Source organism: Ornithorhynchus anatinus, chromosome 13, assembly GCF_004115215.2.
Source record: "Ornithorhynchus anatinus isolate Pmale09 chromosome 13, mOrnAna1.pri.v4, whole genome shotgun sequence".
Taxonomy (NCBI): domain Eukaryota; kingdom Metazoa; phylum Chordata; class Mammalia; order Monotremata; family Ornithorhynchidae; genus Ornithorhynchus; species Ornithorhynchus anatinus.
Window position 1 is genome coordinate 23381432 of NC_041740.1, and position 27025 is coordinate 23408456.

Below are 27025 nucleotides of genomic sequence, written 5' to 3' on the forward strand. Positions count from 1 at the left end.
TGCCCCGGGTCGGGCGGCGGACGAGTGATGGGGGCAGAACTAGAACCCAGCTCTTTCTGACTCGCAGGCCCGCGCTCCATCCACTACGCCCCGCTTTCCCCTCACCGGGATCCCCGGCGATGCCCGAATCTCTATCGCCGACATCGGGATGTCCCTCCTCCTCCGGGCTCCAGAAATTCTCCGCCAGGCTACGCCGCTGGCCGCTTGAATCAGTTCCTAGAACGGGTTAAAGCCAACTGCTCATCTTTCCGTTCTGACTCGGTTTCCCTCCCTCCTAACTTTTCCCATCTAGCACCACCCTCCCCGAAGTTCACAATCCCGGGGTCATCTCCCGGTCTCCTTTCCGGCTCTTAGCTGGGTGCGTCCCGCTGGTCCGTCCCCCCGCCTCCTCCTTCACTCCCGCTGCCGCCATCTTGGTTCAGGCCCGTGCCATCTTTGGACTAGACTGTGGGCATCCTCCCCGACGGCCTCCCCGCCTCCGGTCTCTCCCTTCTGCCGCCCGTCCCGTAGTCTGCCCGCCACCCCCCCCCCGCCGGCTTTCCGGGCCACCGCGCTCGGCCTCCTCCCTCCCCGGCCTGGTCGGCGCCGGCCCCTAAGTCCCGCCCCGAGGAACGTCGCCGGGATTTCGGCGAGGGGGAAACTTTATCTGGGGAGAACAGTGTCGGGAGAAGGCCGGAGGGGCTGAGGGTAGGGTTGGGGTAGGGTTCCATTTAAAATCGGGATCAGGGTTAAGGTTCGGGTACGACGGAGGAAAGCGGGCGGGGGTGGGAAGGGGCTGCCGGGGTAGGACTGGGCAGGTGTCGGTGGGGGGAAGGAGGCGGCCCTCGGGGAAGGCGGCGGAGGGAGTCAGCGATGGAATCTGTGGAGGAGAGAGACGGGGAGATGTTACGGGTTAGATCGGACCGGCTTTCCCTGCCCCGCTCCCCAGACGTCCCTCCCCGCTCCCCACCCCGGAAGGCCGGGCTGGACCGGGCTGGAGACGGCTGGGATGGGGGGAGAGAGGGCTCGGCCGCCATTTGATCCTTACCTCGGGGGGCCCGGATCTCCGCTCCTCTTCCCCCTCCAGCTCCGTCCCCGGATCCTCTGGCCGCCCCCCCCCCCCCGCCCCCGGCACCCCGGTCCCGGCGATCCAGGTCCTCCAAGGGGCAACCCCGTGGCTGGGGAGAGGCGTCCGCCGGGGCGGGGTGGGGGAAGAGTCGCCGACGGCCCGGTAGCCGATCCGACTCTACCTGGGGAAAAACAGGGCCTCTTCCTCCGCCTCTCTCCTCCGCGCCTCATCGCCGTTCCTGGTCGCCATCTTCTTAAACCAGTATCGTCTCCTCTCCAGTCGTCTCTGCCTCTCCGTCTGGAAGAGCGGGTCTCTCTCCTTCGCTTTTTCCTCCTCTGTCTTCTCCTTCCTTTCCTCTCGCCCCACCCCCTCCACCCGCTTCTTCCGGATCCCCTCTTCTTCCCCTCCCCTCTCCCTCTGCTCCTCTGGATCCTCGAGCGGCGGGTCGGTTCTCCTCCGCTTGGCCAGGGGCCGGAAATCTTCCTCCTCCCAGGAGGTCGGGTGTTTGATCGCCTTCCTCAATGGGCTGTGGGTGAGAGGGTCACAAACTCGCACCCACGCCCCCGCCGGGCCGCCGACTCACCCCCGACGCCACCCCCGCGGGAAATCCCTTCCGTGAACCAACGGGATGCGCTGGGCAGACGGCGTGCCGGGTGCCGGGGGGGGGGGGGATAATAAGCGGACGGCCGAGACCCAGCCTCGGGGCCAGACGGATCAGGATGCGGAGCGCGACGGACGCGCGAGCCGGAGATGCGGAACCAGAGGGGAGGAACCGAGGGCGACCTCGGGAAGGTGAGGGTCCGTGAGGGGTCCGGCCTCTCCCCGGACTCTCTGGTACTCGCCCAAACGCCCGGCACACGGTGAGGACCCCGTCGGCACCACCGATCGATTCAAGGGGAAGGGGAGAAGAAGAAGAAGAGGAATTCTGCTACTCGGTAAGCGCTCGCTACGGGCCAGGCGCCGTCCTGAGCGCTTGGGTAGACGCAAGCTAACGGTAACGACGGCATCCGTGGAGCGCGGGCTATGTGTCAAGCACCCATCTAAGCGCCGGGGTAGATACGAGGTCGTCGGGTTGCCCCGCGTGGGGCTCACGGTCTTCACCCCCGTTTTCCGGCTGAGGAAACCGAGGCCCGGAGAAGCGGAGTGGCCGGCCCGAAGTCGCCCGGCTGCCAAGCGGCGGAGCCGGGATTAGAACCCATGACCTCTGACTCCCAAGCCCGGGCTCTTCCCACTGAGCCGCGCCGCTTCTCCACCTGGTCAAGGTACTCGGTTCCCACACGGAGCTCGCGGCCCAGGTGGGGGTCGAAGCCCCATTTTACAGGTGAGGAGACCGAGGCACATAGAAGTCAAGCCGCTTGCCCGAGGTCACGGAGCGGAGGAGCCTGGATTAGAACCCGGGTCTCTGACACCCGGGCCCGGGCTCCTTCCTCTAGACCCCGGCGTTTCTCGGGACCCCCCCCCTCCCGGGCCGCCTTCCCGCTCCAAACTCTCGGCGTCCCCAACATCCTCCCTCCGCATCGGAGCTCCCCGAGCGGCTCTTTTCGGTGTGAGGAGCGAGGATCCCCAAACCGCCGGCCGACCCCGACTCCGTCCCCGCGCCCCGCCCGCCCTCCACCCGAGCCAGCCGGGGGCCGAAAGGGGACCGGTGGAAACTCGGGCCCCGGAAGGGAGACGTTACCGGCCCATATCGGAACAAAACGGATCTTTCGACGATCGTTCAACCCCCCCCCCACAAGCGCCTTTCCAACTCTCTGCGTCTCCTCCTCCCGTGGGAGACGGAGGGCGATTCCAGGCGTCACCGTCTCCCCCACCGTCGGCCCTTATGACGTCACCGCCTTCCGAGCTGGGGTCCGCTGGGGGGGGGGGGCGTGCAGGCGGCGGAGCCCCTCGGTCGTTATTTCGGCGGGAATCGATCGTACCTACCGAGAGCTGACTCTGCGCGGAGCGTCGCGCCGGGCCCTTGGGAGAGTGCGGCGTCGCGGCGCCGGTAGACAGGTCCCCCGCTGGCCGGGAGCTTACGGTCTAGGGGGCGAGACGGACGGCGAGGTGAGTTTTAAGGTTTCCGTTTTAACTGAGGTCATTTTCAAGGGATCTCATTCGTGCCCGGGGCTTCGTCTGCCATCTCTCGGTGGATGATTCCCAAATCTACATCTCCGGGCCTCATCCTTCTCCTTCTCCGTAGCCCCGTGTCTCCTCTACTCCACCCGCCCCGCCCGTAACGGAACTTCTCGTCTTCCCACCCTGCCCTCCCCTCGACGTGCCCGGCGCCGCCGTCCTTCCCGTCTCCCGAGCCCCTGACCCCGGCGTTAGCCTCCATCGTCTCTCGCGCTCAACCCGCAGATTCCATCTGTCACCAGATCTTGTCCGTTCGTGAAAATCCCCCTTTCCCCTCTCCTCCCGCATTAATCTGAGCACTCACCCGCTCCCGCCCGAACTACCCGCCTCAGCCTCCTCGCTGACCTCCCCGCCTCCTGCCTTTCCCCACTCCGGTCGCTACCTCGAGCTCCGCCTCGATCGTTTCCCTAAGAAAAATTCAGTCCGTGCCTCCCACCCCCCTCCTCAAGGACCTCCGGGGGTTCGCCCGTCCACCGCCGCGCCGACCGGAAACCCTTCGCCTTCGGTTTTAAAGCGCTCGATCGCCGTTCCCACTCCCGCTCTCCCTCGCTCCCTTCCTCCCGCATCCCAGCCCGCCCGCCTCGCTCATCCGACACCAGCCGGCCCACGGTCCCACCTCGAGCCCGGGACCCCCTCCGGCTTCCTATCCGTCAGACCGCCGCTCTTCCCACCTTTGCGGCCTCGTCGGAATCGCGTCTAACTCCGCTTGTCCGCTCCGTCACCTTGGGCGACTCCCCCGACTTCTCCGCGCCCCGGCTGCCTCGGCCGCGAAACGGGGACGGAGACGGCGAACTCCGTACGGGACACGGACCGCGTCCGACCTGATCAGCTCATCTCCCCCACGCTTCCCGCGAGCACTCGATCGTGAAATAAAAGAGGCCTTCCGCGCCTGAGCTCTCCCTTCTGCCTCGCCCTTCCCTCGAATCGGTACCTTTCGTTCGCCGCACCCGCGGTCCCTCGGGACTTTCGTACCTATCCGCCGGGCCCACGATCTATCTTTCCGTCCGTCTCCCCCTCCAGACCCCAAGCTCCGTCGGGGAACTCGTCCACCGACTCCGTCGCGTCGTACTCTTCCGGAGGCGGGGGTTCGGTGCTCTGCCCCCGGTCGGGGCTCAATGAGCCCGGCCGACCGACCCAGTTGAGGCAGAAAGGGGGGACGTTAACCTCCGGCTACTCCCTCCCGAGCGTACGAAATGGAAATGGGGAGTCTGCCGTCGAGACCTCGGGCCTGAAATCCGGTGCGGAGATACCGATCCTCGGGCTAGTCTCTTCCCGCCGGGGTGCGGCGAGCGAGAGGCGGGGTGAGCCGGCGGCGGGGCCGGGTGGTCCCGCTTGCCAGGAGAGGGGTCTTTCTACCCTGCGCGGGGCTCACCGGGGACTCTACGGAGCTGCCGTGAGCCGCAGAGGGAGGACCTCCCTCCCCACCTGCTCCTCCCGGTTGATCGGTGGTGCTGGTCGAGCCCTTTCCGGGTGACGAGCCCTGCTTTTAGCCCTCGGGAGAGCCGGTAGACACGTTCCCCCGCCCACCGGGAGCTCAGGGCCTAGAGGGGTCGACGGCCATTAAAGAAGATTACCGACGGACACCGGGATAAATCGGGAGCGCGTACGCAAGCGCCGTTTGGCCGAGGGAGGGGTGAGTATCAGGTGCTCAGCGGTTAGAAATCCAAGCGTACGGATGACGCGGAAGGGACCGGGAGGAGAGGAAACGAGGGCTCAGGCGGGGAGGCTCCAACGAGCGGGTGCTTCTCGATGAAAATCGGGCCCGGGCTAGAGACGGAGGCGGAGCCAACGGCCGGGGAGCGTTTGTGTCTAGGGAGCCGGAGGGCGGAGGAGCGGCCGCTCGGCTGCTTCCGGACCGACTCCTCTGAGATGCGCCGGATGGCCACGGGCCGTGGAGTCGGTGGTATTCACGGAGCGCTCGGCACGTGGCGAGTCCCGTACCGAGCGCCTGGGCGAGTACGACACGACAGCGTCGCCCACGAGGAGTTGGCGGTCCGACGGAAGCCGCCGGGCCCGAGGCAGACACGGACCGCGTCTAACCCGATTGCCCGGTGTCCGCCCCAGCGCTTAGGAGAGCGATGGGCCAGAGCGGGCGCTTAATAGATACCCCCAGAAGAGGAGGTAGGGTGGGGAACCTGGAGGGCAGCAGGGCAGTTGGGGCCGAGAGGTTGCCGAGGGCCCCGGACGTCGTCGCGGCTGACGGATTCGCTCCGGCGTCCGGCGGAGAGGGGCCCGCGGGGCGCTCGGCGGCAGCGTAGACGGTGAAAATGATAATCGCGGCGTCGGTCAAGCGCCTACTACGTGCCGGACACGGTCTAAGCCCGGGGGAGAGGCAGGTTGGACCCGGTCCCCGTCCCGCGCGGGCTCACGGTCTCAATCCCCATCTGAGGCGGGGAGAAGCGAGGGGACCCGCCCGAGGCCGCGCGGCCGGGGTCCTTCCGGCTCCCGGGCCCGAGCCCTATCCACGAGGCCGCGCGGATCCTCACGGCGCCCGGGGCGACCGGAGGAATCGTTGGGCCGACTGGCGGAAGAGAGCCGGTCGCCTTCGGTGCGGTGAGCGGCCGGATCCGGACCGGATGAGGCCCCGGGTCCCGACGGCTGGAGTGCCTAAATCCCGGAGACGGCGTCCCGGACCGATCGCTGCCGTGGCCCAGAATCCGCCGGTCCCACCCGTCGACGTGTCCCAACGGGGCCACGGAACCAGTTCCCTCCCCGACCGGTCCGGCCCCGGGGCCGTCCCGGTCCGGTTCCGTCCTCTTCCGAACGGCTTCCCTCCCCACCCCTCCACCCGGGCCCTTTGATTTAAAGGACGGGCGGCACGTCGTCCGGGGCACGGGGAGGACGAGACCTCACCTCCCTCCTGGCTTCTTCGAGTCCCCGGCGGAGGCCGGCACGGTCGGGGCGGGGGGGGGGGGGCGGGGGCTGGACGGGTCCCTCGGGATAACGGCGGGAAAGGGACGGGGCGGAGAGGAAGCGGCGGGCAACGGCCCGCCGCCGCCCCTAGGGCTCGGCCGGGACGCCTCGCCCGATCCCGGGACGAGGAGGGACCGGATCGGCTCTACGTCTGTGGGGGGACGTAGCCCGGCGCGACGATTCACGGCGCCCGCATTTTCAGGAAACGGATCACGGGCGCGTCCTGGGTCATTACCCCACCTACACTCGCACGGGGGGGGGGGGGGGTGTCGAAAGGCGGAAAAAGCACGCGGCTGGGAACCTCTGCGAGAGGCGGGGGTTGACGCGGCACGCGGAGACAGAACCCACGACCTGGGCGCGAGGTACGAGGAGGGAGCGGACGGGAACTTCGCCCCTCGAGGCCACGTTCTTCCCTCTGGAGCGTCGACGACCCGGGGAGCAGCGTGACCCGGTGGGTGGATGGCGGGCCCGGGGGGCAGGGAGACCCGGGTTCCGACCCACCACTTTGTCTGCCGCGTGACCTCGGGCGAGTCGCCCCGCTTCCCGCCTCCGCCACCCGCCTGCTGGGTTACCCCGGGAGAGTCACTTCACTTCCCCGGGCCTCAGTCACCTCATCCGCAAAATGGGGGTTCGGCCCGCGGGCCCCGCGTCGGAGCGGGGACGGTGTCCGACCCCGTTACCTCGTATTCAATCCAGAGCTTAGCGTCCGGCCCAGGGTAAGCGCTTAACAGATAGCATGATCATCACCGTCGTCGTCATCGGTGGCGGGGATTGAACTGAATTACATGTTGCCGGGCGTCTTCCGGGCATTCGTTAAGCGCTTCCTCGGGCAGAAAACTGGCAGTCAGAGCCGCCGTGGGCTAGAGGGGGTGGTTTGAAATGACGACGACGGCATTCGTTAAGCACTTCCTACGCCAAAAGCACCGCGCTAAATGCCGGGGTAGAAACGAGATCATCGGGCCAGAGGCGGTCCCCGTCCCACGCGGGGCCCGCGGTCCGGGGACGGGGCCATTAGATCCCCATTCTGCGGATGGGGAAGCCAAGGCCCGGAGAAGCGAACGCGCCCCGCCCGGGGTCACAGAGGGCAGGTGGCGGAGCCGGGATTAGAACTCTAAAGAGTTCTAGGCTTCCAGGCTTCCGTCGCTAGCCCGCCCGGCGTGAAAGGCGAGCCAGCCGGTCAAAACGGCATCTGTTAAGCGCTTGCCTCATCTGGAAAACGGGGATTAAGACTGCGAGCCCCAGGTGGGACGGGGACTGGGTCTCGCCTGATCTGCTTCTAACCCCAGCGCCTAGGACAGTGCCCGACCCGGAGTGAGCCCTTAATATCGCTATTATTATTATTTTATTTTTATTATATTTGATTACCGTTGAAGACTTCGGGCCCCACGTGGGACGGGGGCCCACCTAGGTTCCACCTGAGTGGCTTGTATCTACCCCAACGGCAACAACGTTGGCATTTGTTAAGCGCTTACTAGGTGCGGCGCACTGTTCTAAGCGCTGGGGTAGATACAGGGTCATCGGGTTGTCCCACGTGAGGCTCGCACTCTAAATGCCCATTTTACCGATGAGGTGACCGAGGCACGGAGCAGCTAGGTGACTTGCCCGCAGTCACACAGCTGACAAGGGGCGGGGGCGGCGTTCGAACCCGAGACCTCTTCAGTACAGCGCCTGGTACGGAGTAAAATGCTTTTCTGATCACGGTGATTAAAGCGTTTACGACGTGCCGGCCGCGATGCGGGATCGGCAAGTCGGACACAGTCCCCGTCCCACGCGGGATTCACGGACCCAATCTCCATTCTGCAGGTAACCGAGGCCCGGAGAAGTGCGCCGTCGTCCCATTTGTGGAGCGCTCACCACGTGCCGGGCACCGTCCCAAACCTCGCCCGGGGCCGGGGCCTCCATCTGGACGGAGCCGAAGGCCAGATCCAAAGCCAGCCGCGGCTGCCGAGGGGTCGGAGGGACGGATTGCGGCTCTGGCAACTCTCCCAACTCTCCCAGCCGACAGAGCCGCCGGCTCTCAACTCTCCCAGGTGCCCGACCCGCCGAGGCCCCGTCTCTACCGAGCGACGGAGAATACGGAAGGCCGGCCTCCTTTCCCTCCCCGCCCGATCCGGGGGTCGGGGCGGACTGGGCGGGCGGGAAGCCCCTCGCCGGGCTTGCCGCGTCCTTGGCCGGCGCGACTAGCGACGACGGGACCCGGAGTGGCCCTGCCCGGCTACCCAACGGCCCGCAACCCGGCTCCTTCCGCCGGGGTGCTCGGCCGCTCGCATCCGAGTCATCGGCGGCCTCGTGTGCCCTTGGACGGGTTTTAACCATTGTAATCTCTCCGGATTACGTCCCTCGCCGGCCGCGCCTGGTTTATTTTTAGACGGGGAGGCCCGGGCCCGGGTCATTCTTACCAGCGTCTTCTTCCGGCCCTCAGCTGGGTCCTCTACGTAGCGCGGGTGCTTCAAAATGTACGCGGGAACGAGCGAGGGGGAGACGGAAGAAGAGACGCACAGAGAAAAAGGGAGAGAGAGGGCTGCGGACGGCAACGGAAACACATTACGTGGACACAGTTACATCTCTTTTAATCAACGCGCCCGGGAGAGTTCGACGGAGTTAGCAGCACGCTCCCTGCCCGCAAGGAGATTACAGTTTTTTTTAAATGGAAATTACGGACCGGTACACGGGTGCCGTGGGGGCCACTATCAGGTGGTGGTAATATTCTTTACTCAGGGCTTACTGGGTTCAGAGCCCTGTCCTGAACCCAGAGAGGACACGCCTTTGAGGATTAGATCCGGTGCCCGTTCCTCGGGGGGCTCGGAGTCCAACGATACAAAGCGGGGAGAGGGGACCGCGCTGGACACGCAGTAAAAGGACGCGTGAAAACGTAGAAGGGAGAGCGAGTGAGGGACAGGAGGGCTTCGCCGGGGGTCTCGGGCTCAGGGGCCGTGTGAAGTAGATATGGCTCTCCCTAACGTCGAATAAATTCGTCCCTCCGGGAAACTAAAACGAGGGAGTGACGCTCCCTAAGCATCAGCGGGGCAGACCCTGGGAGAGTCCGGCCAAACCGCTCCCAAACCGACGGTCTGGGGCCCGAGGCGGGGACGGGTGCGAGGAGCGGGTCTCTACGGACGGAAATCCCTCGGCGGTGAGACGGAAGCGGTCTGTGCGTCGTGGAGGGGGGCGTTCGGCGGGCCGGGACCCTCGCCCGTCGCGCGGCTCCTCGCCCGGTGCGGGCAGAGCGGCCTTCTCACGCGGCCGGCCGTCGGTGACCGGCGGCCGGCCGCCGCGGGTCTCGGTCCACCTGGTTATTACCTGGGCTCCCAGGCCATTCCGGCTTCCGGCCTCAGTCTCCGCCCTCCCGCCCTCCCGACTCCCGCCTCGCTCGGGCGGTCCCGCGGTAGCGTCGGAGACCCCGAGTTCACCTTGGGGACGGGGAAAGCCGGCGAGAGGCGGAGAGCGCTTCTGCGTCGGCAACCTGAGTTATTTAGCGCTGAGCGCAGAGCACTGTTCTGAGCGTTCGCTCCCTCCCGTCGTACCCGGCCGCTTCGATATCGCACCCGGCCTGTACGCCTCGCTGTTCCAATGCCAACCTGCCGTACCTCGATCTCGTCCGACACGCCCCCGACCCCTCGCCTCTGGCCTGGGGTTTCCCTCACGTTGGGGCTGGAAGGCAGGCGCTTCGCCACGGGTGCGCGACCGTGAGTGAACTCCTCCCAAGTGGGAAGCGCCCGTGGGGCGGGACCCGGGCACTCTTGTCGTGCGCGAGTTGACACCTCAGCGTATTCCTCCCGGTAGGGAAGCTCTAATATCGTTAAATAATCACATTCCTCCCCAGAGGGAGGTTCGATTCGCCCCGCGGGATAAATTCTGTAAAGAACTCCGCCTTCTCGTCCCCGGTCTCTTGCCGCGCCGATTCCCGAACCCGTCCCACGGGTAACGGGCGGGTTTCCCTTTCCCGTGCCGTTTTGTGGGCGTGATTCTGATCAGTTCACCCCGCCGGTTGACCCCGACCCTCCGGCGGCCCGCCCCGCTCTACCCGGCGAGAGCTCTAAACCGACGCCACGAGACGTGAGCGCTGAGACAAAAGTGCATCGATGCAGTCCCGAGATCCGACCTGATCCAGACGATCTTTATGACGGCGATCCAAAAGAAAGCAAGCCGTCGGCGTACACGATCGAGCGGGAGGGTGAACGTGCAAACCAACGAGGCCCGGACTTTCTAACCCGCTGCCCGAAGCCCGGGCCCGGGCCCTCCGAGAGAGGTGCCGACGGCCGGCCGGGGCGGGGCCCGGATCGGGGAGCCCCCGCCCCGTCCGGCCGAGGCCCTCGCGGGTGACGCTCCCACTCCGGCCCCGTTCGCGAGGCCTCGAGCACCGTATCCGGGGCCAGCATCATCCGCCGGGTCAAAATCCGGAGTCGGGATTAGCGACCAGATCAGAACGGCCCGGAAGGAAACCAAAATCTATACGCAGGCGAGGGCAGGGCGGGCGGAAAGGCGAGATTCAGGGCGAGGGCCCGGAGCCGTTCAGTCGCTCAGCGGACCCGGCTTCAGCCGGCTCCACTTCTTCCTGAGTTCGGCCTTCACGCCGCCGGAGGCGAAGATGCAGTCGATGGACTTGTAGGAGAGGTCCCACGCCTGGGCCTGGCTCAGGCGGAAGTTTTCGGCCGCCAGCTGGTACTCTCGAGACAGGCGGGTATCGAAAATACCCTTATCGTCGGTCTGCCGACAGAAAAAGGCCGAGAGAGGTTCACGACGGACGACTCAAAAGCGCGGTAAGGCGGGGAGGTCGCTTCCCGCCCCCTGGTTTTAAAGACGTTCTCGCGCTCCGCCTCCGCTAGCACCCCGTAACCGGCTTCTTGCTTTCCTCCCCCCGTAAAGGTGACCGAAGTACACGGGTCCCTGCCCGTCCGGGGAGCGCCGTCAGCTACTCGCGAGTCAGGTGAGCGCCCTCGAAGAGAGCAGAAAACAGCGGGCTCCGCTCCGCTGGGCCTCGTCCCCCGCCCCGAGGGAGCCGGAGGGTGACAAGGCCGGGCCAGGGTGGGGGAGCTCTGCTGGGGGCTGCCCAAGGGGTGTCGGCGGGGGGCTCGGGGCGGGGAGGGGGGCTCCGTGGAAACCGCACGCCTCAGCCGGGACGTCCGGGGCCCGTCCTCTTGAAGGCGCGGGAGCTACCGAGGAACGCCACGAGGCCCTGGGCTCCCCCGAGACGTCGGGGGGGGGGGGGGGGCCGCCCGGGGCAGGTCGCCCCAGATCTCAGCCCCAGTCGCCCTCCGGGGACCCACGTCTCGCGGCCGCACAGCCTCTCCCCGGCGCGAAGCCAGGCAGGGAGTCGGAGGCCCGGGAGAGCCGGGAGCGGCCGGGAGCTCGCCGGCCCAAGGCGACGGGAGCCCGGGGACGGGTTGCGGGGCTGGAGGCCAGGAGGGCCCGAGGGGCGAACGGACGGCGGGCCGAGGGGACCCAAGGGGACCCTTCGGGACACGGGAGGAGATCGGAAATCACTTGCGGCCAAAGAGACCGCTTCCTCTTCCCAGGAAGGTCGCCGTGACGGGTCAGAACCCCGGGAGGGTCGCGGGGACGAGCCACGGCCGGTCACCAACGCAGAATTCTCGACGGTAGCTCACGCCCGAGACCCTTCCCCGCCAATTCGGCAACGACCGACGCCCCCCCCGCCAAAAACCAAAGACGGACAACGGAGGAAGATGAACAAACGAGACCTTCGATTCTGGTACGCGGATAGGTCTCACCCTTCCCTCACGGCAGACGAAAAGAACCCTGGCGCGCTTGTGTTCGGGATCGACTCCCACCTCTAGGGAAAGCTCTCTAGCCAGACAACAAGGGTCTCTACCCCCGGTCCAGATCAGAGTGGGAAGACGCGGCCGTCTTCCGCTGCTTTGGGGGAGGCGGCGTGGCTCGGTGGAAAGAGCCCGGGCTTTGGAGTCGGAGGTCACGGGTTCGAATCCCGGCTCTGCCGCTCGTCAGCCGACCGTGGGCGAGTCGCTTAACTTCTCCGGGCCTCGGTTACCTCATCTTGGAAAATGGGGGTTAAGACTGCGAGCCCCACGTGGGCCCAACCCGATTCCCCCGTGTCTACCCCAGCGCTTAGAACGGTGCTCTGCACGTAGTAAGCGCTTAGCAAATACCAACATTATCATCATCACTGTTATCGTCTTCCTGTCGACGTGAGACGCTAACGATACGACTGCTGGGACCACCCGGGGTGAGGCGGCACATTTCTGATTACTTTCCACCGCTACGGTCTTCTCAGCGATTCCGGGTCCCCTCTACCGGCGGGTCACCGGCAAAGCGTCTGGAAGAGTTCTGAGCACTGTCCTGCCTTTGCCCCGGACCCTGTGTTCCCGCCACCCGAAGGTCCCGACGGTGTCGAGGAGGTACGGGGGGACGGGGGGGGACGGGGACTCTCCCTTTCCTCCGCCCCTCACCCCGCCCCTCCGCGGCCCCCGACCCGCTCGGTCCCCAACGGCGAGGGCTAAGGGCAGAGGACATTAAAACATCTTACGCAGATCACAGAAGGGTGGGCCACGCCGTACCAGAATCCGAAATGATGTCGGTCGTAGGAAGGCACCGTCCGACTTCTGACGTTCGACGTGAGACAGAACTCTAGGGAGGAAGGCGCCCGATTACCGTCCGCTTCCCCCGGTCCGCGCCCCTACGCTCCTCCCCAGGCGCGAGCCGCTCTGGCTACTGGCCGGGGGCTATTACGTGTGACCGACTTCCCGGCCCCTTCCCTTGGGTTCCAGCGGTCGAATCAACGCGAGGTATTCATTCGCCGCTTCGGCGGAGCGGTGTCCTGAGAACCTGGGAGAGCGCGGCGGGATTTCGCGTCCGCGATCCCGAAACTGAAACGACTGACCTCTCCCCAGCAGCGGGGCAGATGACGCCTCCGGTGAGGGAGCCTAGGCCCGCTCCTCTCTTCTGCCCCTGCGGCTACCGGTTACCGAACGTGCTCCTGAGGGGCGTCCCCGACCCTTCCCATCCCAGCAGTGCCCTCGGGGAGCCGGTCCCGGGTGAGGCGGCCGCACCCATCAGTAGAGCGGGGACGTCTGCGGTCAAGCGCGGCCCCTGGGAAAGCGGGTCCGATCACCAGAGGCGACGGAGTACGTCACGGTGGCGGCGGGTCCCCTGTGTCCACCCCGGCGCTTAGAACAGTGCTCGGCACGTGGTAAGCGCTTAACGAAACCCAACATTATTATTATTATTACTCTCCCGAGCGCTGGGTTGAGGGCCCCGCACAGAGAGGGCGCTCAGAAAATCACCGCTGATCGCCTGAGCGCCAGTCTCCGGCCGGGACCCTCCGGTCCCGCTCGGTGCTCCGAGCCACCCCGGTGGCCCCGGCGACCGACTGCCCGTCGGGCTCGGGACTCCCGGCCAGGGGACGGGGGACGGGGAGGGCGGCGGTAACGGCCGGGACCCGTGGCGAGAGGCTTAGCGGAAAGGGCGAGGGCTCAGGAGTCAGAGGACGTGGGTTCCAATCCCCGGCTCCGCCACTCAGATGCGGGACCTCGGGCGAGCCACCTGGCTTCTCTGAGCCTCGGTGACCTCATCTGTAGAACGGGGATTACGACCGTGAGCCCCGCGCGGGGCACCCCGATGACCAGGTACTACCTACCCCGGCCCTTGGAACAGCGCCTGGCCCACAGCAAGCGCTTAACCAACACCACTGTCGCTGTCGTTAATACCGTTGCGTCGGGCTCCCCCCCGACCCTTCCAACGGTCCTCCTCACCGATGGGGATCCGATGGCGGCGAACGAGCTCCGTCAGGCTCGGCCCAGCTCCCGCGCAACGATGAAGGAACGTCCCGTGCCCGATTCGGTCAGGAGGCAACCCCAGGAGGACCTGGGTCTCCTTCTCTAGACCCGGAATCTACAAAGGAAACCATCTCAGGGTCCGGACGACTGCTTATTCGCAAGGACTTCTCTTCCTCCCCCCCCCCCCCCCCCCCCCCCCGGGACCAATCTCAGTTTATTCCTCGATGCTGTTTACGTCCCCCTTCTCGGTAAGACGTCCAGTCGTCCGCTCCTGGAGTCGGACTCATCGAGGGCTGTCTACCAAGCGCCTGGGAAGTACAATTCGGCGCCATTCAGCGCATTCGGGACGCATTCGCTCTTCCGTTATTCACTGAGACACGGAAGGAAGCGGGGCCCTCGCATCTGCAGGGGAAGCTCTCCGCGGCCCCAAGCCTTCGCTACCCTGTCACCTGCCGAGCGAGAGCCGGGGCCGAACTCGACCGAGAAGTCGCAACGTCTCCTTAGTCGGCCACAAAGGTGTCGGGCGGAGGTTACCTCGGCCTGCTCTCCGGATCCCCCCCCCCCCGGCCCAGGTCAGGCTCCTCAACCGCCCCTTCTCCGCCACCAACCTCTAAAGGAATGGATTCACCCCCCCCCCACCCCCCCCGACTGAACCTCAAACTCGGCCAGGGGAGATGAACGGCCGCCGGTCGACGCCTCGGCCAGCGCGAGCCCGACAGGGGTGGAAGGTGGCGGGAGAGGGAGCCGTCAGGACCGTGAGGTGACTTTACCTCGGCAAGATGCAATGCCAACTTCAGGCCAGCTTTCTTTGCTTGCAGCAGGGGTTCGAAAAAGTCCTCTCCGTGTCCCACCTTGAAGAAAGAGTTGAAATGAGGAGCCGGGAGAACGCCGGGTGAGAATCGGCGAAACCGGAAGGGACGGGGCGACTAATCGGACAACGGCATCTGCCGAGCGGTGGGCAGAGCACCGTACTAAGCACTTGGGAGAGCCCGACGGAACGCTGAGGGCTGATGGCCGTCCTCCGGGACTGTACTCTAGCGAGCGAGGCGGACGCTAAGATAAATTTAACGCAGAGGGCAATGACAGAAGCAGCGGGGCCTGGCGCCAAAGGGCCCGCTGGTCCGGGAGTCGGTGGATTTGGGTTCTAATCCCGGCTCTGCCACTTGCCCGCTGTGCGACTTTGGGCGAACCACTTCGTTTCTCTGCCGCAGGTCCCTCAGCTGTTAAACCGGGATTCGATACCTGTCCTCCTCCCCGCTGGGAGTCCCACGTGGGGCGGGGTCTCGTCCGACCTCATCACCCGATCGATCCCGGGCGCTTAGCCTCAACCCCCAATTTACGTGCCGGGCACACGGTAGGTTCTTAAATAGCGCCGTCGCCCTTCGTCTCATTAGAAAAGCGCCACCTCCCCATCGGCTGAAGCCGAACTGCCCTAACACGACGGTCTTCAGACGCTCCCTTTGGGCCGGACACGCACCTCCTACTATCCGCCGCCGGCCGACGGAAACGTGCTACGGAACAGAATCGACGCTTGGCTTGTCGGCTGGCCCGTCCCGAAGCGAGACGGCACTCCTTTCCCTCCGGTCCCCGGGCCACGTCTCCACCGTCCTTTAGAAGCAGGGAACCAGACCGGGCCGGCCCAGTCCCTTCTTCACGGTCCGACTACTTCCGGCCTCGGGGACGGCTGCACTACCCTCGCCCACCCTAAAAGGGTTCCTCTATCCTCTCCTCCCGGTTTGGAGATCCAAAGGTTTCTTTCTTCCGGTTCGCTCTGTGGCCTGGCTCCCCCTTCCGGACCGGGAGCCCGTTGCCGGGTAGGGGGCGTCTCTACCCGCTGCCCGGCTGCACTTCCCGAGCGCTCGGTCCAGCGGCCGGCCCACGGTAAGCGCTCAGTGAATCCGCCCGAATGGAGATACCGTCTACCACCGGCCTGGGAGAGCGCAAGTAGAAAACACGGGGAGATAACAGCCGGGTGGAAATCGGACACGGTCAATCTAAAAATCGGTGGGGAGAGGGGACTGGCAAGAGACCCAGAAGGAGGGAGTCCTTCCACGGAGACATTATTAGGTTCTTCTCCTCACGTGATTAAGCCAGACGCCCTTCGTCGGCGGGGCTCCTGCTTCCTGGGTCCCCGCGGAAGGGTACTTAATTGCTGACGGACGAGACGGTCCGTACGCCCTGGGCTGCGGGGTCGAGGACAGGGTGAATAGCAAGTGCTTAAAAGGTACTTTTGACTTTTAGACCGCGAGCCTTGTTTTGATGTCCGTCTCCCCGCCCTCCAGGCGGTAAGGCCGGCGTGGGCAGGGAATGTCTTCACTGCCGAACCCGTACTTCCCCAGCGCTCAGTAAATACGACGGAATGCCCGTCTGCGTTCATCTGTAGTAGGAGCGCTGTTGGATGCGGGACTTCCTACCCGTGTGCGCCACGTCCTCATTTCATGAGAAGAATCAGAGGAACTCGCAAAGGGCTACGCGCCAAGCCCCGTTCTAAGCACCGGGCGGGGTAGGTTACAGAGGGAATTACTACCATCCGCCCCAGACCCAGCCCTCGATTCCTCAGGCTCGCCGAACCCGTCTCTACTCTCGATTCAGGACTTTGGTTCTTGGAGATCCTTTTCCCCCCACACGATCCTTTGTCGGGGGGGCAGTCACAATCGCTCTACCGGATCATAATAATGACGCCGGCACCCTAGGCGCTTACTACGCGCCGGGCACTGCTCGGGGCGCCGGGGCGGACAGGTGATGAGGTCGTCCCACCCGGGGCTCAGTCTTCGTCCCCGTGAGGTGACCGAGGGCCGGAGGAGCGAAGCTGATTCGCCCCCCCCCGGGCAACTGAAGACGGTTGCTCGCATCTCCAACTTGCCCAGGAACGGAGGCTTCTCGCACAGCAAGTGAAGTCTCAGAGCCGAGAGACCCCGAGCCTCGCCCTCCCGCGGCTCAAGCGGAAAACATTCGGCGACCGACGGGCCCGCGCGGGAAGACCGGGCCTCGAGGCAAAATTTACTCACAGTGGGGTCTCCGCTGAGGTCGAGGCCCAGAACGGTATCGTCGGTGGACAGGAAGAACTCTTCGGCAAGTTTAACGGTCTCCCGGGCGACCGCAGGACCGCCTCGCCGGTCTACGGCCATTAAATACCTACGAGCGACGCACGGTTCACGTTGAAGATGAACCCGGCGAGGGACACGGAGAAGGGACGTTCCTTTACTCTTTAAGAGCTGGATGAGGCAGTAAGGCACACTCTGACTTACTGAACGCGCTAGGAGCCAGGCGAGAGCAGAATCGTAAATGGGGCCCTTTGGGAGTGGCTAAGGGGTGAGGCGGGTACGATAAAATCACACTGGACGTCGTCCCCGACCCGCGTGGGGGCTCACGGCTGAGGGAGAGGGAGAATAAGCATCCCGGCCCCGCTTGCCGGCTGAGGAAACCGAGCCAAAGGGGGGCCAGCGGGACCACGGAGTCACGACCGTCGCCCGCCGTTCGGCCCGCGGCAGCACCCCGCCCCAGCCCCAGCCCGAGCGGCTGCCGAAGTGGGGTGCGCACGCCGCGGCCCGGGGGGGGGGGGGGGGGGGGGGGGGGGGCGCTTTCGACGGCTCCCCGGAAATCGCGGGCCTCCGCCGCTGGCCCGGAGCAATCCCTGAATCCCGCAGATATGCCACAGGGGACCCCCAGGTTGCCGGCACGCTGGGCCACTCCTTAGGAATGGCTCCAGGTTGCCCACGCCCTAGGGGGACCCCGGCGGCTGGGACAGCTCCCGGTCTGCGGCGGCCTTCCTAGCGTGAAAACGGGCTCGGGGGAACGGGGAAGCGAGGGGCCGGGGCGGGCGTCACCAGTTGTCCCGGTTTGATCCGGAAGCCCCCAGGACCCTCGGAAGCCATTTCGGGCCCCAGATGGGGAGCCGCGCCCCCTTCCTACCTCCCCACCACCCCAGGGATGCCTGAAAGCGGGCCCCCCAAGACCCCCCCGAACGCCAGCGGATGCCGGGGCCTCCCCCAGACCGGGATTCACGGTCCTGGCCGAATCGCGGCCCGCCGGAAACCGGTCCGGCAGTTTTCCAGGCCGTCGTCCGGGGCGCAGGTATCCCAGCCTAAAACCTGGGGTGACCTCTCACACCCCTCCCAGGGAGGAAGAATCGAGGCCGCTCCGTTTCTCCCCAGAGGAGGAAGCGCCCGTAGTCAATCACCTCACATCTATGTCCAGATTCTCTTCTTTGGATTGCTTTATGCCTTCGAGAACAGCTTCCACGTAAGTCCTCTTAGTCATACCTAAAAGGGACAGAGGAGACCAGCGCGTTTATCGGCCGGTAGGCTTCTATTTCACGCCTCCCGCGCGCGGGCCGTTCCGTTAAGCGCCTGGGGGGGGGGGGGTGTACAACCGGTGATCCTTGACCTTGAAGAGGGGCGCAGAAAGAACCGACGTACGGGAGGGAGAAGAGGGGACGAGTATGGGAGTAAGTGCCGAAGTAACAGGGTAAGTAAGATGCCAGAGAGGGTGAGTTCACGAGCGCGCAGTTGGCAGCGACGGGCCAAGGCAGCAGCTGGGGGTAAGGAAGAGTTCAGGCCAAAGGAGGGCAGAAATTCAGCAGGGAAGGCCTCCCGGAGGGGATGGATTCGCCCCCTTCGTTCACCCCCCACCCTCGGCCCCCCAGCACGTACGTACGTATCCGTGATCCGTTTACTTATTTATATTAAGGTCCGCCTCCCCCGCTGGACGGGGACCGCGCCTACCGACTCCGCTATACCGTACTCTCCCGGGTGCTCGCTGCGGCACTCTGCACGGGAAGGGCTCGCCAAACACGACCGAGGGAGGTGATTTCGCGAGGGCGCTGAAGGTGTGGGGCGCTGTGGTCTGACTGCAAGAGGGAAGGAGGTACGGGCGGGAGGGAAAGCAAGAGGAGGAGGTCCAGGTTGGGAAGGCCCGAGGGGGCAGGGGGTGGAAGAGAGCGGATACGTAGGAGGGAGAGAGCCGACGGAGGGCCTTAAAGCCAACCGTCCGGAGTTTCTGTTGGAGGTTACGAAGAGTCGGGGACATTCTAGAAATTTGGTCCGGGCAGTCAAGTGAAGCGGGGACCGGAGAGGAGAGCGACCGGCGACGGGGCCGATGCGGCAGTGGAGTCGGCATCTGCCAGGCGCCCGAACCAGGGCGTTGGTCCGGGAAGGGTGGGGCAGATTACCGCCCCCGGAAATGGCGGGAAATTTTGCCCCGGAGGAACGTTTGGGGGACTTGGCGTCGAGCCGAATTTCCCGGGCTTTGGAAACCATTTCCCATGATTTCCCCCCCTCCCCCGTCGGATCCGCTCGTCGCCATTCGGGGGCCGAGGCCGGGGTTTCACAGGGGAAGCGGAGGATGTGTTTTTCCCATCCCGTCCCTTCGGCTCTCAGCTTTACCTTGCCGTAAGGCAACTTTGCTCGGCCAGAGAAGGGGGCTCCCGTCCAGTGCCGCAGCCAGGATGGGGGGGGGGGGGGGGGGAATCTGTCGCCAAGCCCTGCTCGGTCTTGGCTCGGGCCTCCTTGGAGGGCGCGGGAGCCCCGGGGGCCCACCTGGGGTACCTCCACCCGGGGGACGGATGGGAAGGAGGAGAGGGGAAGGGAGGGGAGGCTCGTTTCCTACGTGAAGAAACATTACAGACGCTACCCGTCGTGATTTCTCCTCTGGGCGTGCTCCTCAGCTCCAGATACTTGACCCCATCATCCGCAAACTCTTTAATGACGTCTTTCGTGACCTGATTAGAGCAGCAAACAGAGCCCGGAAACTTTAGAGACCCGAGACGGGCGGCCGGATTAAGGAGGACGAGTGGCCGACGGAGGACCCGGAATGAGAGTTGCACAACCGTCTTAGCGCAAACCGACACGCACGGCTGGAAGGAATTAGGGGCGGGCAGGGCCCGGGAGAAACGACACCGAGCGGATTGGGGGAGAGAAAGGTGGGGGTGTCAGAGAAAGCAGGGAGGGTCCGGAGAGGCTCACGGACGAGGAGCGCGCGATGCGTCATTAGAGGGGCAGGTTAGTTACCTTGGGTTGGGAGCCCTGGTGATTACAACACGGTAAATGCTTAACAGGTGCTGCCACTATTATCATTATTATTATTATTTTTAGGGAGGGGAGTTAGATGGTCCATTCTAACCACAAGCCCACGGGCCCACTGTCGGGCAGAGAATTCAGGGCCAGGTGGGATCAACGAATACGGCCCGCGGGCCTTCGGACTCCCATCGGCCCACGAGATCAGTATCCATCCTCTTGTCCTACTTTCTCCCACGTCCCACCCAAGTTCAGCGACCCGCCGATTCCTCGGCTTTTTCTCCTTCTTCGCCCCGGGGCGGGCCAGTTAACCGTCTTTCACCTGTTTACTCCCCATCTACTAAATCGGCGCCGGTCAAAGGTTCGGAGGGTAGGCAGATATACGGTCAGGCGACGCTACTCGGCGAGAAAATCCGGGCCCCTGGTGTTCCAACCCTTAGAAGGACTATCTCGGGAGCACCCGCTCACAGCAAACACCCACGGACTCTGCCGTGTCTTGAAAGAGCCGCTCACTGCACACGGAAAACTCACGCAAAATCTTGCCCGGTCTTGACGGGCTCCAAGAACCTTGCGCTCTTACCATTAGGACATCTTCCGTGCGGTTCGTGATCTGGTGGATGAGCTGAAACATCCGGAAATACCTGCAACCGGATTCGGGGTGAGAGTGAACCGCGGCGCTCGTCGAGCGCTCATTATCGATGGCACTCATTCGGCACTTACTGCCCGCAGAGCACCGAATCGCGCGCTTGGGAGGGTGCGACGGTAACGGGGTTGGTGGACACGTTCCCCGCTCTCAACGGGCTTATGCTCCGGGGGGGGGGGGGGGAGACGGACGTCAGTAACACCAGAGGGACTACGGAGAGGTACGTGAGTGCTGAGGGAGGGCTGCAGAGCCGTGCGAGGGCGACAGAGGAGAGGGCGGGAGAAGAGAGACGAGGGCTGAGTTAGGGAAGGCCTCTTGGGCGAGACGTGCTTTTAAATAAGGCTTCGAGGGTGGAGAGAGCGATCGTCCGTCGGACACGCAGAGCGGGCCAGAGGCGGGACGCCGGCAAGAGCGCGGCAGCGAGGCCGACGCGGTCAGAGCCCGCCGGTCGGCCTCAGAGGAGCCAGGCGTGCCCGCCGGGTCGCCACAGGAAAGCAGCAGGGCAAGGCAGGAGAGGGCGAGGGGGTCGAACGCGCCGAAGCCGATGAGTTTATGTGACGCGGAGGCGGACGGGCCACCGGTTCAGGTTTCTGAGGAACGGGGAAAGACGGGCCCAACGTTGTTGCCGAGAAGCGATCCAGGCAGCGGAGTGACGTACGGGCTGGGGCCGGGGGGAAAGCGATCGAGATGGGAGAGGGCGAGTGCCCGGATGAACACGGTTAGCGGTTTGGATGCAGAGGGCGGCTTTTAGCGACGCCGCGAAGGCTGAACCAACGGGGTCTGGTGGCAGATCGCGTCTGAATGAGGGCGAGGAGTGGAGGACGATGCCAGGGTTACGGGGTGGTGAGACCGCAGACAGGGAGAGAGATCGGGGCTGGGGATGCAGATCTGGGAACCATCCGCATAAGGATGGCGGTCGAAGGCACGGGAGTGAATGAGTTCTCCGGGGGAGTGGGCGCAGATGGAGAAGAGCGGGGGGCCCGGAACTGGGCCCCGAGGGACTTCACTACGTGCCAAGCGCTTTGGTAAAGGGTAAAGCACCGGGGTAGAGGCAAAAAGATCACAACGGACGCGGCCCTCGTCCCTAGTCCGAGGGGCGAGAGAACAGCTGTTTAATCCCCACTTCACAGAGGAGGAGACTGAAGCGCAGGGAGGGTAGGCGTCTTGCCCCAGGCCCCCCAGGAGACGCGTGGCGGAGCCGGGATTAGAACCCGGGGCCTCCGCTCCCCAGGCTCCTGCTCTTTCCACTGCACCACTCTACATGTTTGCGCTAAGAGAAGGAAATGTTTCTGCTAAAAAAAGGGAACGTTCAGGTCTCTACGAAAGGGCCGGGATTTGTGTTCATCGCTCCAAGCCCCGAGGCAGCTTCCCTCTTCCGCAAACCAAAAATCCGGCAAAGGACAGGCGGGGACCCCCATCGTTTCCATCCGGCCCCCCAGTCGGGGGGCTTTTCCAACCCCCGGGGGTTCCTCCTGGCCTTCCCAACCCCCCGGGGCTTCGCCGCTCCACCCGGCCCCGCTTCTCAGGCTTCCCAGCCCCTCCGCCTCCACTCCTCGGCCGGGCATCCCAAGGAGACGTGCTCGGCGCGGGTGCCCTGGCCGCCCCCTCCGTGTCCCACCCCTTCCCGCCCGGCCAGACCCGCGAGCCCCCGGGCTACCCGGATCGAGGGGACGATCGAGAAAAGGCAGCTCGACTCACTCCTCCAGCGTCCCGTCTTCCTTGTCGACCGGCATCCCATCCTGGATTTTGAGGTGCGGCTTCAGGGCTATTAGTTTCTTCATGGTAGCCGAACTGATGGAACCGTTCAAGTGGGCGTGAAGCTCCTAAGTCGAGAGAAAAGGGCCAGGGGAAGGGGCGGGGGGGGGGGGGAGGAAAAGAGGGAGGGAGAGGGTCGGGCGAAACTGGTCAGAGGGCGGGAAGCGAGCGACGGAGAGCCAGCCGCTGCGGGCCTCGGAGCCGGGCCGCTCCGGCCCGATGTCGTTAGCGGTCGGAGACTTCATCCCCTGTCTTGAGGTTCGCGCTCTAGGTCTGGAACCCTATGCGGGGTTCCGCGATCTAGCCCTCACCACTTTGGGCATCTCTGAGTAAAAGGGATCCCGCCGGGGCTGCCGCTCCTCGTCTGCCATCGGCGGTTCGGTGGGAAAGAAGTTTCTCCAAGGGGGGCGAGGAACCGATCGCCGGTCCCGCCGACGGCTCCCGCACGGACTTCTGTTTGGGTTAAGAGAAGAAAATCAAGCGAAAGCCCGCTTTCACCGGCTGTCCTAATTCCTCCCTTCGGCAACACTCTCCCGGCCGTGCCCACCACCCCCACTGCCAGGAACCGGGTGAGAGAGCTTCACCAGCCAGCTGGCCCAGGCCCGGCTCCGGCCGCTCACCCTCGGCGCGGGAGAAGAGCGGGAGGCCAGAGAGCGGGCGGCCCTCTCTCTTTTCTCAATGGCGTTTTTCTTTTTCGCGGTACGGCCCGGGCACCGTGCCGAACGCCGGGGTCGATACGAGCCAGTCGGGTCGGGCACCGTCCCCGTCCCACGTGGGGTTCCCGGCCTTCGACCCCATTTCACATTCACTCGCTCGTATTTACCGAGCACCCTACTGAGTGCTTAGGAGGGGAAAAAACTGACACAATCCCCGCCCATGACGAGCTTACGGTCCAGAGGGGGAGGCAGACGTTGGGACGGATACATTACGGAAATATACCCGAACCCGGGGAGCGAGTCAGGGCGACGCAGAGGGGAGCGGGAGAAGAGGAAAGGAGGGCGCGGACCGGGAAGGCCTCTTGGAGGAGATGGGCCGTCGATAAGGTTCTGCGGATTGGAGGGGGGGGGGGGGGGCGCGCGGATCTGAGGAGGGAGGGCGTTCCAGGCCGGAGGAGGAGGAGGGTCACGGGCCGGGGGGGTCGGCGACGAGCCAGACGCGATGGAGGCAGAGTGAGGAGGGTGGCATCAGAGGAGCGGAGGCGGGGTGGGCCGGATCGAAGTAGAAGAGTAGGGAGGCGAGCCGGGAAGGGGCAAGGTGATCGAGCGCTTCAAAGCCGCTCGTGAGGAGTCTCGGCCCCGCACGGAGGCGGACGGGCGACGACCGGGATTTCCTGAAGACTGGGCCCGAGAGTTCCCGTGGGAAAATCCCGGGGACGGCTTGGGTCCATCTGTACGTATTTATCGTTCTATTTTATTAACGGCGGGGACGTAGCTACAATTCTATTTATTTACGCTGATGCTAGCGACGCCCGTCCACTTGTTCTGCCGTCCGCCTCCCCGCCCCGTCTTCCGGACCGCAAGCCCGTCGTCGGGTAGGGGACGTCCCCGTTGCCGAGCCCAACTTTCCGTAGCGCTCGACACGGCGCCCTGCACGCCGTCAGCGCCCGATAAATACGGCTGAACGAGTGCAGGGGATACATCGATCGATCACAGCTCTAGGCACACGGGCCGCGGGGACGGGAGGGAGGACGGGCGGAGGCGGCGAGGCGGGGCGACGCAGCGGGGCGTGGGAGAAGGGGAGGGCCGAGTCGGGGAAGGCTTCTTGGAGGAGAAGGGCCTCGGATAAGGCCTCGCGGTGGGGGGAGAGCGACTTTGGGTCCGACGGGAGACGGGAGGAGGTTCCGGGCCAGAGGCGGGACGCGGGCGAGGGGTCGGGGGCGAGACCGACAGGACGGAGGCCCGGCGAGAAGGGCAAGGGCACGAGAGGAGGCAAGCGCCGGGGCTGGGTTGTGGCAGGCGAGTGGCGAGGTGAGGCAGGAGGGGATCGACCGCCTTAAAGGCGACGGCGAGGGTTCCCGTCTGACGTGGGGGGTGGACGGGCAACCGCCGGGGCTGCTTGAGGAGTGGGGGAGACGTGCTCGCCGCCGCCTTTTGGAAGGAGAACGTTGCGGGCGGCAGAGTGGAGCGGGGACCGCAGCGGGGCCAGGCAGGAGGCCGGGAGGTCAGCGAGGGGGGCCGGCGCGACGACCGAGGCGGGACGGGATCGGCGCTCGCGTTCGTGACGTCGCGGAGGCGGAACCGACGGGATTCGGGGCCGGACGCCGGGATGGGGAGGACGGCGGGGGTATCTGCAGCGAGGGGGAGGTCGGGAGGGGATCGGGAGGGCAGGAGGAATCCCATTCGACCCGGAGTTGGAGGGGCCTCTCTCCATCCCTTCCCCTTAGGAGGGGGGAGTTGAATCGGTGGCGTTAATAAAGTCACATCTCCTCCGAGAGGCCCTCGCCAGTTACGCCCTCTTTTCCCCAGCTCACCCTCCCTCCCGCGGCACCCGTGCACTTCGATCCGTGACCTCTGGACATCTGATGGTCGCCCCACCCTCAACCCCATATCTCATCCCCCAGCGTCTATCTCCGTATTTCCGATGACGGCATAAATTGTTTATTCATACTACCGTCCGTCTCCCCCTCGCGTCCGCCAGGCGGGCGGGGGGGGGCGCGGCCGCGAATTCCGTCGTATCGCAGGCTCCCCGGTGCTCAGGACGGCGCCCCGCACACGGGAAGCGCTCAGTAAATCCGACTGATATGTTATCTTTTCAAGGGGGAGGACGCGGGCGGGGCGGGGCGGCGAGAGAGATCGAGGTACGGCGACTAGGTTGGCATCGGGGAATGCCGCGGGCGGGCCGGTTTCTAATCCCGACTCCGCCACTTCAGTCGACCGTGTCTCTCGGGCGCTCGCTCTGCGCGGGGCACCGTACCGAGCGCTCGCGAAGTACGATCCGGGACGGCCCGCCCGCCGCGCAGCCCCGGGCAAGTCACTGAACTTCTCCGTGCCTCGGTTCGTCATCCGTAAAACGGGGATCGAGGCGGCGAGCCTCGTGCGGGACGGGGACCGGGTCCAGCCCGATCATCCTAACAATTCACTATAATCCCTGGGGTTTCTCTTAAGCGTTTACCACGTGCCAAGCACCGTCTAAGCGCCGGGGTCGACACGAGGCGACGAGGTCGCCCCCCGCGGGGCTCGCGGTCTTAATCCCCACCTTCCGGGCGAGGGGACCGAGCGGACGGAGCGGACGGGCCCGGGATTAGAACCCGCCACCCCGGCCCGCGCTCCATCCGCTCTGCCGTGCTGCGTCTCCAGGCCGGCACCCCGTCGCTTCGCCGAAGCGGCGTGGCTCAGCGGGAAGAGCCGGGGCTTGGGAGTCGGAGGTCCCGGGCGCGAGTCCCGGCCCCGCCGCCCGTCAGCCGTGAGGCACCCCACCGGGCCTCGGCGACCTCATCTGGAAAACGGGGATGAGGACCGTGGGCCCCACGTGGGACCGCCCGATGACCTCGTATCACGCCGACGGCGTCCGTTGAGCGCCCGCTCCGTGCCGAGCGCCGTTCCAAGCGCCGGGGGTAGGTACGAGGTGATCGGTTGTCCCACGGGGGGGGGGGCGGCTCCCCGTCCTCGTCCCCATCTTCCAGAGGAGGTCCCCGAGGCCCGGAGAAGCCCACAGCCGCCCGGCTGACAGGCGGCGCAGCCGGGATCCGAACCCACGCCCTGAGACTCCCCGGCCGGGGCCTCCCTCCACCGAGCCCCGCCGCTCCTCCCCGGCGCTCGGGAGAGGGCTCGGCGCATCCGCCGAACGGCGACGGGGACCGCGCGCCCCGCGTGGGACCACCTGACGTCGGCCCGGAGTGGCTCCGCGCGGGGCGAGCGGCCGAGCAACGCCGCCGTCACGGCTCCGCGGGGAGAGAGCCCGGGCCGGGGGGGTCGGAGGTCGCGGGTTCGAATCCCGGCTCCGCCATCCGTCGGCCGGGCGACCCCGGGCGAGTCGCTTCACCGGGCCTCGGCGACCTCACCCGTAAGACGGGGGTTAACCGGGAGCCTCCCGCCTCCGCCCCGGCGCTCGGGACGGCGCTCCGCACAGGGTAGGCGCCTGCCAATCGTAACGTCGGTATCCGTCAGGCGCTCGCTGCGTGCGGGGCGCCGTTCCGAGCGCGGGAGGCTGGCGCTCGATCCCCGTTTTACGGACGAGGGAACCGCGGCGCCGGGGAGCGAAGCCGCTCGCCCACGGTCCCGCGGCCGCCGAGGGGCAGGGTCGAACCCGCGACCTCCGACTCCGCGGCCCGGGCTCTTTCCACCCGGCCGCGCCGCTCCTCGGCTGCAGGTGACGACGCCCATCTCCCTCGGCTCGATCTATCGCCACGGTCCCCGTCCGTCCGTCTCGCCCGGGCCGACCGTGGGCCCGTCGGGACGGCGGGGCCCGTCCTCTATCTGTCGCCGACCCGTTCACGGGGCTCTGCACGTAGGAAGCGCTCGACGAATACTCCCGAATGAGCGGATGAACGTCCCTAATCGCCGAAGGGATTCCCAACGTCATTACGAGGAGACCGACTCACCTCGGGCCCCGCTTGGGCCGGGGCGGGCCGTTTCCCGGCGGCCCCCGGGGCAACGGCCCGCGGGGAGGGAGGCGCGCGCCGAACGGCGGCCGGGCCCGGCCGAGGAGGGCGAGCGGAAGGGAGCGGGAGGGGCCCGGGACGGCCGGCGGGCGCCGAGGCGGGGGGAGGAGGGCGGCGCCTCGCGCCCCTCCCCCCATTTGGAAAGGCGGGCCGGGCCGTGGGGCCGGAAGTGACGACACGGGGCGG

At 65.9% G+C, this 27025-nt stretch overlaps 1 protein-coding gene and 1 long non-coding RNA gene across 11 annotated transcripts; one reads left to right on the forward strand and one right to left on the reverse strand.

Annotated features, from left to right (window-relative positions):
• Window positions 1-623: 623 nt before the first annotated feature.
• Window positions 624-26988, reverse strand: ADAL (adenosine deaminase like). 10 transcript variants are annotated; one of them, XR_003763786.2, is made up of 14 exons: window positions 26780-26988; window positions 22551-22692; window positions 22183-22307; window positions 20422-20482; window positions 19459-19546; window positions 18566-18676; window positions 18008-18089; window positions 16836-16962; window positions 14598-14678; window positions 13804-13942; window positions 12579-12679; window positions 2972-3070; window positions 1230-1574; window positions 624-859 (listed from the first exon to the last, which is right to left on the reverse strand). XR_003763786.2 is itself a non-coding variant. In XM_039913873.1 (13 exons), exons 1-13 carry the CDS (start codon window positions 26974-26976, stop codon window positions 847-849), a joined length of 1581 nt encoding a protein of 526 aa, XP_039769807.1. In that variant the 5' UTR covers window positions 26977-26988; the 3' UTR covers window positions 624-846. The 10 variants fall into 10 exon arrangements, 4 of the variants coding, with proteins under 4 accessions (XP_039769807.1, XP_039769808.1, XP_028933368.1 ...); XR_003763790.2 differs by lacking the exon at window positions 18566-18676; XR_005660682.1 differs by lacking the exon at window positions 2972-3070.
• LOC114816017 lies at window positions 11596-12586 on the forward strand. The gene is made up of 2 exons (XR_003763793.2): window positions 11596-11786; window positions 12327-12586. It is a non-coding gene; the product is annotated as an uncharacterized LOC114816017 (long non-coding RNA).
• Window positions 26989-27025: the final 37 nt, after the last annotated feature.